The following is a 12,305-nucleotide window of genomic DNA, read 5'->3' as shown; positions in this document are numbered from 1 at the left end:
CTAAATGGCCTCGCACCCACTTACCTCTCTGATCTCCTGCTCCCCTACCAGCCATACCAGCCACCCAGACAGTTACGTTCATCCACTGCCGGCCTCCTCACCACCATCCCCTCTTAGCGCCGTTCTTTTGGCGACCGCGCCTTCTCAGTTGCCCCCCCCCCCCCCCCCAAACTCTGGAATGCTCTCCCCCCTGACATCCGTACCTCTGACTCACTCACTTCCCTCTGACTCACTCACATCCTTCAAATCACGTCTTAAAACCCACCTCTTTTCCCTAGCTTTCCCTTGATGTTTGTCTTCTCCCCCTCCCTTTTTTGTTTTTGTTTTTTTTTTGTCTCTGAATTGTATGTTTCATTGTATATATGTATATATGTATGTATGTACCACTTATTGTAAAGCGTCTTTGAGTTCATGAAAAGTGCTATATAAAATAAATTTATCATTATTATTATTATTATTACTCACTACCCTCCTGTGACCCGGCAGAGTAAAAGTTTAAGTGTTTTAATTTTTCTGACATAAAAATACAAGTGTCTGTGATGAAGAAAACATGTTGGAGTGACAGTATTTTCAAAGGTATTTTTTTTATTTTAGTTTCTGTCGAATGTCTCTTGTAGCGCAGCATAGCAGAACATAGAGCCTAAGTGACCTGGTGCCCACGTTCCCTACAGGGGACAAAAATGAATTGCCAGGTCTTTGCAGGATATGGGTTTCTGGGACATCCTGTTCTCCCCTGCATGCGTGCATCCCTTCAGTGTTCCATTAAGGACAGGTATTTAAAATCTGTATTAATCAAAAAAGCTAAATATAGCCATGGATCTGCACCCGTAGCACACTGCCTGCACCAAGGTGATGGGAGGTACGACACGTTTCACTACATCTCCCAGGGTTCCCTCCCTTCACTTCCTTTCTCTCCTTTCTCTCTGAGACAGCACCAACACCAGTCAGTTGTCCTGTCCTCTGAAGATAAATTCCAGGAAGTGAACATCATGACACACAACACGCAAGCCACAGAAGGGCATTCATGTTTAGGGGGAACCCTGCCTACCACACGCCACTGCAGTTTTTAACAGCTTATTTTCCAGAAATGAAACCGCACCGGCTTGTGGCACAGTACTGATGAGTCTGCCACGATCATTGATCTGGCAGACTCAGCTTCTCCATTTGAAACTTCTCCTACCATCCATGTCCTACAAAGAGGCCTCCTGAAGCAGGGAAGAGCACTCTAATGAGGGGGGGGGGGGGAGGGGGGGCTTCTACGCACGTCTCTCTGCAGCTGCAGCGACAAGCAGGGGAGCCTATTCCCACAGGAGGGAGAAAACTGCAGTGACTGACACAAAGGCAGCAGGCAGTGAGACATGCAACAAGGAGAGTATGAAGTCAAACAAAAGTAAAAAAATAAATAAATAGATGCATGAAAAAATCTGCTCATTTTAAATGCAGAAATGAAGATATAAGGAACAAACATGCGCGTGTTCTACTGTTACACAGCCGGCATGAGCAGTCAGAACAGAGTCAGGCGACTTGCAGCAAAGCTTACCTTTTCTTAGGTAAACGTTATCTGAGAAACAAAAAGAGATAAAGAGAACCGTGATAATGCAGCTGGGATGGTCACTCAAAAAAAAAAATAATAAATTAAAATACTGTACACTACTACCATTCTCCTTATCACTGGCCGTTCATTCACAGATATGACGTGGCTGGATTATTACAATGTATACGCTCAGGCACTCAAAGGACAGAGATTTTGCTCAGACATGCTCCACAATGGTCATGATTTTATGTGAATATATAAGCATCCCATTGTACAAAGAGTTCTATAAAGCCACTGAATCTTGATCATGAAACAAAAAATCCTCTTTTTTCAGTAGCCCACTGCCATTGCCTACTTGGCTAAAATACAGTGGCATATCAGTGATCTAAGATGCAATGGTCAAAACTTCTACAAAAAAAGTTAGCTGGGCAAATCTAATTTTATGACATTGCTTTTCAGAAAACGCCCTGTTTTGAATCTGGTTTTAGTATCCACACAAGAAAATCACGAATTGTAAATCAAGGATGATATGTAGCTGCATGATAAACATGTGCGTACTGAGAGCAGACAATAATTTTACACAGAAGCCCAACTGTGCTACTATAAAAATTCCTATATTTCACTGAATACTTCGGAAAGGCTGGTACAACTGTTCTGGAGGTGATGTCTTATAAATGTCTTATTACACAGCAATACTGCTCTGTTCTGGGAGTGATGTCTTATAAATGTCTTATTACACAGCAATACTGCTCTGTTCTGAGGGTGATGTCTTATAAATGTCTTATTACACAGCAATACTGCTGTGCAACCGAAACCTCAATTCTGGCCCAATTGCCAATCACTATGAGTACTCTGTGATGGCAGCATGAAACAAAATGACAACTAAAGCACTCAAATCCATCAGTTCAAGTATCATATACGACTACAGGTTCCAAATGTGGACCACATCCCCACAAACCAACAAACCAAACATACACACACACACACACAGACAAACACACACACACAGGAGCCACAGCTAATCTGAAAGTATTGTAAGTAATAATAAATGTAATCCACAGATTATTTAAATACTGAAATAAGGTATGTATGATAATCTTACCATCATGTCAACTCAAAAGTAATCTCATCAGTAAAGAAGCGCAATGAACAAAGTCTATAACATCTTTAATTTTCCATATACAAATTTGGAGGACACATCTGAATGCTTGTTCAGCGTTCAGCTCTGTGTCAAAGAAGGGAGTTTCCATTAAGTGAGCCATTTTAAAAAGTAACTGCCCGTAATAAATTTGACTTTCAGTGACAAATGAAATGTGTCACTGGATGTAGACAAAAATGCAGATTACCACAGATTGGATGTTAGATTTAGCTCTGTTCTGACAGTGAATGTGTCTCCTTTGATCGCAAATAAATAGGAGATGACGTGTTTCTCAGAAGGGGAAATATTACTAAAAAAGGGATGCAGCCGCCTTAAGACTGATCTGCCATTCAATAGTTGACTCTTTGCCCTCACCTTCGGGTGGCATGAGGACCTTGTTGTTTTGGGCGCACCAGCCCACGGGATGCAGGTCAGCGGTCATGATGTCACACCAGAAGTCCGCCTTTCGGTCTTCGCCATAGCCGCTGAAGCGAAGCAGCAGGAGCTGGCCACAGGTGGTGATGATGGTGGCCACCCAGTAGGTGTCCGGGCTGCTCTTATTGGCCACTTCAAGCTTCATCCCAGGCTGGAAGCTGCTCTGTAGGCTGATCTCCACCTGAGGGTAACCAATCAGAGAATAAGATGATGTCACAATGGAGGATGGAGTTTTAGCAGGATTGTTCCTTTGTAGAAAAACAAACATTGGGACTAGCATTTAGGACACTGTACCCAGAAACTGATGTTGAACCATATTTATGGTTGCTCTTACGTTACTCCAGAGGTTGCTTTTATGGTTCTGTGCTAGGCAATTTTTATGCCGCGTGATTAGGAATGGTTTTTCCTGCGACCATTTAAAAATTAAGTGCACACTTGTGCCTAATTGGTTGTATGCTTTCACACTGTATAACTTGACGATTTATCGCGGCCCTCTTGTTGTATTCTGTTCCCATGCTTGTGCTTGCAGTTTTTATAGTATGTACAAATCTGTCCTATCATGATGGCCACGACAGCCGCTCGGGATAACAACAGCCACCAAACTAATAAATAATACCGTTTATAAGTCACTGACGGGAGAGTACTTATTCTCCAAACTTTAACAGCGAGAGCTCCAGGACACCAGGCGAAAGTGGGCAGGTCTTTTTAGGATGAAAATGTCACACAAGCGAGTGAGCCCGTTGAGGAGAAAAGCGGGAATAGGTGGAGATGTATGACCGTAACCTTTGCTGTTAGGAAGGCCTTGCCAAGTGGTGGGGCACAGGAAGGAGAAAGGTCACTGGTTCATCTTTGCCGTGGTTATTCGTGTATTTATTACCCGGGATTATTAAAAGGCCTTGTGTGTCTCTGCGTGACATTCGTTCCACCCACTGCTCATGACTCATATCGAAAGGCAACAAGGGGCTGTCCTCCCCGCTGCCGTGGCCTGTACAGGAACAGCGAGTGTGTTAGTGGTGAGATGAAGTGAGATTCTAACACACACACTCACATACACATGCACACACACACACACATATACATGCACATGCACATGCACATACACATGCACATGCACACACACACACACACACACATACACACACACATATTCACATACACATACACATGCACACACATACACATACATACACACACACACACACACTTACATACACACATGCACACACACACGCACACACACACACACACACACACAAACACACACTCACATGCACATGCACACACATACACACATACAAACACGGTTGTAATGGTTTAGCAGCATATATCCGGGCTACCAAAATTAAGGTTGAGGTAGCAGATTTGGCTGCTTGATAGCCCATAGGACCACATGGATTTATGATTTCCCCACCCCTGTAAATACACTCTTAAAAGTCATTTGGCCTGGTTCTGTGTGAAAATAATACTCAGGGCTCAAGTTTGACTGGGTTTGTTAACAAACTGAAAAGGGGCACTTCAGTATATGCAGGGCACATCCCAGAAGACCAACTAACTTACCCAAACTAAACTTTACCTAACTTACTTTAACAGAGGAAACTTTAAATAAATTCCCAAATCCAATTAGCAACACATTAGAGGAAAAAGTACTGATTGTAAAAGAAAATAAACATTGATTTAGACTTCCTGTAAATGGCTGGATTGTGGGATTGCAGACAGGGCCAAAAAAGGACTGACTGTCTGGCTATTTGCAGTTTCACTTTGAATACCCTCTGTGAAATCCAGCTGAGATATCTGGGCCGGAGAAAAAAAACATAGCTATCGAGATCGGGGACTTTCCTGGAAGAGTAAGGGAAACATAAAAAATGAATGCAACCATACAAACTTTATAGACTTGCCTCTATAAAGCAAATCCCCCTGAATAAAGTATGTGCAGAATTGTCATCAATGTAAAGAAGGTCATGTGGTGATATTTTGTTTGTCGTGGAAGTCCCTCCAAGGGACAGAAACACGTGACACATATTAAAGTTCTGTTATTTAACAAATGCTGGAATTTTTCAACCGATTTAACATAACCGATAATTCAACAACCGATATGCAGCACTGTTTTAAAGACAATGTGGTTATGAAGAAACACAAAACCAAAGCCACATAAGATAGATATTAACTTTATAACAGATAATTGTACAGCAGAGGAAAACTGTTTAGCCTTACATAAAGAGAACTGCTGTTTTTTTTTTTTCTTCGTGTGAATAATAGCTGAAACAGTATCAATTTGTTTCCCGGCAAAAAGAAAATCAGGAAGTTTGACTATTACATTTTTTTAGAATTACATATTCACTGCAAATTACACACATTTTAACATTCCACTTAACTGAGCAGGACTACCCTAATCAGGCAAAAAATCTGATATTTTACTTATTTTACTTACATAATTCTCACAACTATTCCAGACCACATGCATTGGTCAGCTCCTCAAATAGCCTCCTCTTAAGAGCTTCCATAAATAAAGACATGTATATTTTGTATACAGATATTAATATCACACATAAAACCTAGTTTCAATTGTAAATGCAATGTCTTTTGCATTTTTTCATACGCAGTCATTCTTTGTGGTTGCTCATATGCAAAGACGCAGTTGTTCTACCAGTTTTCAGCGCAAACACTTCTTGATTTGGCTTAGAGCGCATATAATCTATTGTGCATATTGTACAGTGCGAATTCGCAACTTTGCCATTATTATACGTGTTAGTCACTGGAAAATTATCCGTGTATTCACAATCTTTCTCTGGCGCTCGCTCTACCCCTTCTGATTTTTTTTTGTTCTTTCAGATCTAAAAAAAAATATATATATATACATAATTGTTACTCAAATACAGGCTGTGACTTATCTTTCTGCGGATCTCAGTCATGCCAGCTTCAAATAGCATTCAGAAAATGTCAGCACATTATTCTGCCACCGCGTTCTGTAATTCTGCATCTGGCTCGGGACGAGTGTATTTACGTCTTTCTCGTGTATTAAAAATAAAGTCATGAAATGAGGAAGCTGGCCCTTCATACTGGTGTTGGGCGAGCTGCCTTCGGTGTTTTGCCCAGCAAATACTTTTTAGTCCCAGTTTGGTTTTCCAGAATATTCCTGGACAGTTAGGGAAAACATGGGAATTTGTCACATGCATTTGTTTTACTTCCTGGTTGTCCCTTGAATAACTTTTAAGTAACACGGAACAGTGTAGGAACAGTCTTGGAATGCTGAGAATTTAGTTTTGCTGTTGTATTTTTTTAAATTTTATTGAAACTGTGAAACATGTTCATTAAAGTACCATCTTTGTTGGTGGAAGACAGAAAAGACTGCAGATATAAAAGCCACACACATTTCACAAGATTAGCAGGCATGTACGCACCCTCCCAAACTGACAGGGATGTTGTAGCGACAGCCAAAAAAGAGCTCAATATATTTAGATGATTCATCTAAATGTGTCGTTCATTTTGAGATGAGACAGTAAACCACACATAGTCCTTCATCCGGGTGCTTGTCCCAGTTCTGCACTGTAAATTAGTCACAGGCACATTTATGAACACACTCCAAGGTGCAACTTTAAGGTACGAATGTGTTTCAAGGTTTAAGCCCATTGTCAAAACATTGTAAGAGCATACGGTTCCTGTTAACAACTACTGCTTCCATTACAATGTTACAGTGAGAAACCAGCATTAAGAATGTTATTATGTTGGATAACAACAGCAGGCAATTCAGACCATTTGAATTCATCACTTGGCTTCCCAGTGTGTGCAGTATTCAGCACTGTACAAATTTGGCCTGGTCTGAAAAATCCGGTTTGGCGTCAGCTTTGAAAGGAGGGTGACTCTGGATAACTTTGAAAGGAGGATTACTCTGGATTACTTTGAAAGGAGGGTGACTCTGAATAACTTTGAAAGGAGGATTACTCTGGATTACTTTGAAAGGAGGGTGACTCTGGATGACTCTGAAAGGAGGGTGACTCTGGATTACTTTGAAAGGAGGGTGACTCTGGATAACTTTGAAAGGAGGGTGACTGGATTACTTTGAAAGGAGGGTGACTCAGGATTACTTTGAAAGGAGGGTGACTCTGGATTACTTTGAAAGGAGGGTGACTCTGAATTACTTTGAAAGGAGGGTGACTCTGGATTACTTTGAAAGCAGGAATACCCCCCGATTACTTTAAAAGGAGGGTGATTCTGGGTGACTCACATGTTTAAAGGACGTGTGTGGAGCAGCATTGGCCCCCATTTCCTCCAGATACTCCTCCCAGTTAAATTCCACTTCCTCCTCCACGGATTCTCCATCTGCAGTAGGGTGAACCAACAACAAGAAAAATGTCCAACAGGAAAACTGTATTCAAAATGAGCATTTTTTGGTTAAACACCTTAATAAACCAATGTTTTATACACAACAAAACAAATAAAAAGATGTAATTACTACATTTGTGTTACACTACTTCAGATACCACATTCTCTGTCTCCCTCTTGCATCTACTATGGCATCTAACTTTATGTTGTAAGGTTGTGTATCGACTGCAGCTATTGGCCGTGACCCTAGTCACCGAGCATCAGTACTGTTCACTGCCTAATCCTCTTTGTATGCATCATTATCATCAATTAATGCCTTAACACAGGTTGCAAGACAACTTGTTTGTTTTGTGGCCTGCGTTAAGTCATGACATAGAAATCCAGGCAGTGTCAACAAAATGTAGTTTGTGTAACCACACATTCCAGTGCTGTCAAGAGTTATACTGACTGATAACAGTCTATATTAATCTGCACTTTGTCTTCATGCATATGTACATAAGCACAGCAGAATGAGTCAGAATTTTTTATTTTTTTTATATTGACAGATATGGGCTGACATTTATACTGTCAGTGAGGCAAATGCCGGATAAATAATTTGACATTTTTATCTAAATCTGGAAAGATTTCATATTCATTAACTCATCCACAGAATCAGTGCATGCACCATTAGCTTGACAGTTCCAGTGCTTTTATTGATTCAACTCCTCCAACTCAATTTGAGAAAAAAAATAAAAGCCTGACTAATGCCACAAAATAAATATATTCATGACCATAAATGGTCATAGGTCATCAGCCTATATATTCAGTAAATCACACTGAATTTCTGAAACAGAACTGAAGGAATTTAGTGCTAACGGTGATCAAACTAATTCGAGACTGATTTATTTTTGCGGGGTGTGCTTAGCACTCCTACTTCTTCAGTCGATGACTGGCTTTGGGCACCTACTGCACAGCATGGTCCAGCTCATTAAACACAAGCGCCACTCTGACACACGGCTGGTGTCCCTGCAGAACAGCATCCGACACTGTGGCCCCTGTACTGTGACGAAGGGCACAGCTGTGGCCCCTGTGCTGTGAGTAAGGGCACAGCTGTGGCCCCTGTGCTGTGAGTAAGGGCACAGCTGTGGCCCCTGTGCTGTGAGTAAAGGTACAGCTGTGGCCCCTGCACTGTGACTAAGGGTACAGCTGTGGCCCCTGCACTGTGACTAAGGGTACAGCTGTGGCCCCTGTGCTGTGAGTAAGGGCACAGCTGTGGCCCCTGCACTGTGACTAAGGGTACAGCTGTGGCCCCTGCGCTGTGAGTAAGGGCACAGCTGTGGCCCCTGTGCTGTGAGTAAGGGCACAGCTGTGGCCCCTGTGCTGTGAGTAAGGGTACAGCTGTGGCCCCTGTGCTGTGAGTAAGGGCACAGCTGTGGCCCCTGTGCTGTGAGTAAGGGTACAGCTGTGGCCCCTGCACTGTGACTAAGGGTACAGCTGTGGCCCCTGCACTGTGAGTAAGGGTACAGCTGTGGCCCCTGTGCTGTGAGTAAGGGCACAGCTGTGGCCCCTGCACTGTGAGTAAGGGTACAGCTGTGGCCCCTGCGCTGTGAGTAAGGGTACAGCTGTGGCCCCTGTGCTGTGAGTAAAGGTACAGCTGTGGCCCCTGTGCTGTGAGTAAGGGCACAGCTGTGGCCCCTGCACTGTGAGTAAGAGTACAGCTGTGGCCCCTGTGCTGTGAGTAAGGGCACAGCTGTGGCCCCTGTGCTGTGAGTAAGGGTACAGCTGTGGCCCCTGCGCTGTGAGTAAGGGCACAGCTGTGGCCCCTGCGCTTTGAGTAAGGGTACAGCTGTGGCCCCTGTGCTGTGAGTAAAGGTACAGCTGTGGCCCCTGCGCTTTGAGTAAGGGTACAGCTGTGGCCCCTGCGCTGTGAGTAAGGGCACAGCTGTGGCCCCTGCGCTTTGAGTAAGGGTACAGCTGTGGCCCCTGTGCTGTGAGTAAAGGTACAGCTGTGGCCCCTGCGCTGTGAGTAAGCCGGGATCCTGACGCACGCCCTGTCGTTCGAAGCGGCCGCCGCTCCTCCGTCTCTGGGAATGACTCACGCGCAGCTTCGGCGGCGGCGGCAGAACTCTCGTCCTCGCCCTCGGGCGCGCCCACGCTCGCGGCTTTAATGAGGCGGCGCTCGCAGGAGCGCCAAGGCCCCGCTCGCGCTCACCCACAGCCCTGCGCTAGCGCTCACCCACAGCCCTGCGCTCATTCAGACGCCCGAAGGAAAAAAAACCCACCAAAACCCGACCGCACGAAAACAATTGTTAAATGAACGGCAGCGGAATGGGAAATAAATCTCTTTCTGCCCGGCACAAGGCAGAGACGGGCATTAGACGAAGCCTGTTTTAGAGAAAACCCGCTCCCTTTAACGACTGACGTCTCCCTTAAGCGTAGGCCAACTTACCCCGCTTCTTCTTTTCGTGACATTTGGAAAAAAAAAAAAACGGTTCAAAACCGATGGAAAGAATCTGGCACACGCACACTTACCTGAGTGCACCTGTTCTCCGCCCCCATTGGCCGGAGATTTCCCCATCAGCAGTGGCGATGTTTCCTGACCCTTGGCCGCGACTGATGTCATCGTGTTCCCCTCGTTGCCCCCGGTCACTGAACGCCCGTCTCCTGGGTACCTCTTTCACTGCATGTCCTTCGGGTCTTCCCACCTGTAACGTTTGTTTGCACGTGCTCAGTGCCCACCGCCAAGCAAGAACCGTCTACCTACAGTATGACTTCACTGAATCACAGCACACTCATTCACCAGAATCTTAGGTGAAGGGGAAAAAAAAAAACCTCCTCTGGCTCAAGTTATTTAGGTAGGACGAATGTGTGTGGGCCTGACTAATAAAAACATGCATCTATATATCAGCGCAGACGAGCCAGCTTTCTCTCCGGGCATCCATCTGCAATTTTAATGGTTCTGTAGCATTGCATGTTCTCCTGTGCACTACAGACAGAATATATGGTTACAGGCTCCATATTCTGCGTAGGAAATGTGAGTCATAAACATCACCAGTTGAATAGAGAAAATACCTCGACCATAAAAACTATTCAAAGATTCCTTAATGATTTTTTTCAGTTTAACACAATAAGAATTGTATTTTTTCTCTAAATTAAGACCCTTTTCACAGTCTCTCCAAAACCCTCTTTTAGCAGAGGGATGTGTGTTTGGTTTTATTTCGTGTAAACATAGAGGTAGGTAGGTACTGTATTTGCCGTATACACAGAACACACAAGGCAAAAGAGTAATGAAATGCTTGTCTGCTGGGTTGTCCAGGACGATGTGGCATCCCAAGTTTGAATATTTGAATATCAAACCGTGTGCAGCAGCAATTCTTTGCACACATAAGGCCTTGCAGTAAAGAGATCAGCATTGACTTGCATGTTAAGGCAGGCAAAGCAGTGAGACAAATCCTCATTCTATCCACACAGCAAAAAAGGTTAGTGTTAAATTAATTCTGACAGAGACATATTTTGCACTGATAGGGGACAGTCTAACCCGTTGTGGACTCAAATGAACACTCATGGTGTTGAAATTACACCATATCTGTCTCAATGAGGTATTTATAGAAGTGTAATTTGTCGGGTGGATGGATAGAAATTTCCCCATGACTAGACCTTCAACCACCAGTTGCAAAGCAGAGTGGGCAGTGCCATTCTAAACCAGACGTTTGAAAAGAGGAAGCAGAACAGTTAAAAGATACCTGATAATCTGTTTCACATTATCAAAATTCTGTATGTAAATACGGATAAGTCAAGGTCCTATATTGCAAAGACAGTTTCAAAACCTTACAAGTGCCACACCTAAAAATACAGAAATGGTTGTAATGAAGATAAGAGTCCCAAAGTACTGTTAACAGCACTGCCACACAATGTTGCACAACAAAGTAATATACGGCAGTTGCATTTGCACCGAGACTTCTTCTAGAGCTTACACTCAGTGACAATCCACTATACGTACACATCACCAGCGTGAAAAATGTCAACAAAAACCAACCGCATCTTTTGCTTCCATCTGTTGCATTTATCCAAGTACGAAATGTTCCGGATTAAATCAACTACGACAGAGGCTTTTTAACTCTGATTTAGACGATTTCATCCTGTTTGCGCTCATAGAATCTTGCAGAACAGATGAACACCAAAAACTTCAGTGCGTGGGAAATGCTGCAGAAGCTTGGAGGCTGAGCCGCAAGCTCGAATAAAAAAAAGTACAGATTTTCTTTTCTATTCACGTGTTATATTGTGTCATTAGTGGTGGGTGTTTGACCTGTGGAAACTCTTGAAAATGACAAATGAATTGCGGCAATTATCGGAACCCGAAACACCATATCCTTGTTGACGATTACCTCATACAAGTACAAATTTGACTGATCTTGCTTCAACCTCAGTACTGCAAATAATTTGTAGCATTTCAAGGTAAGAAAATAAAAAAATTAAAAAACTGGCTCAAAATTTGGTATACAGCAATGGTTTTCCACTTTGATTCTGGGCAGTGAGGGTTTGATGCAAACGCAGGGCTTTGAATGCATTTTACAGCTAGCTTTGTAAGTGTAGCTGTATTAGAGGATCCATACATTGCTAAAGAGGAAACAAGCACATTTTCAAAGGGTGACATGTCTGAGAGTGTCTATGGTGGCTTAGCAATGGTCAACAGAAATGGGTTTAGCTGTTCTTAAATACCTGTGCACACATCTACAGTCTAAGACACATTCAGTTCACAACGAGTATATCTAGTAACCGCAGTGTGTATAAACTCCAAATCTCAGACGGATGATTAATGATAATCTTTAATCAGTTTCAAACATGATTCTAAATAATTTGAATAACATATTGTGAATGTTTACATTTAAATGAGCTGAT

General features: G+C 43.1%; 1 protein-coding gene across 3 annotated transcripts in view; it reads right to left on the bottom strand.

Moving 5' to 3' along the window:
* Window positions 1-12,305, bottom strand: part of sfmbt2 (Scm like with four mbt domains 2) — a 69,045-nt gene that overhangs the window by 49,734 nt on the left and 7,006 nt on the right. For 2 of the 3 annotated variants that reach the window (XM_064342617.1, XM_064342618.1), the window contains exons 2-5: window positions 9,939-10,111; window positions 7,330-7,424; window positions 3,048-3,288; window positions 1,541-1,561 (exon numbers count right to left, since the gene is read on the bottom strand). In XM_064342617.1, the coding sequence (XP_064198687.1) occupies window positions 1,541-1,561; window positions 3,048-3,288; window positions 7,330-7,424; window positions 9,939-10,029 (448 nt within the window). In that variant the 5' untranslated portion in view covers window positions 10,030-10,111. The remainder of the gene's footprint in view (window positions 1-1,540; window positions 1,562-3,047; window positions 3,289-7,329; window positions 7,425-9,938; window positions 10,112-12,305) is intronic. The other variant, XM_064342619.1, reaches the window with a different exon arrangement.

The sequence above is a fragment of the Anguilla rostrata genome, chromosome 7 (assembly GCF_018555375.3).
Source record: "Anguilla rostrata isolate EN2019 chromosome 7, ASM1855537v3, whole genome shotgun sequence".
NCBI lineage: Eukaryota > Metazoa > Chordata > Actinopteri > Anguilliformes > Anguillidae > Anguilla > Anguilla rostrata.
This window is presented reverse-complemented; position numbering and strand designations above follow the sequence as displayed.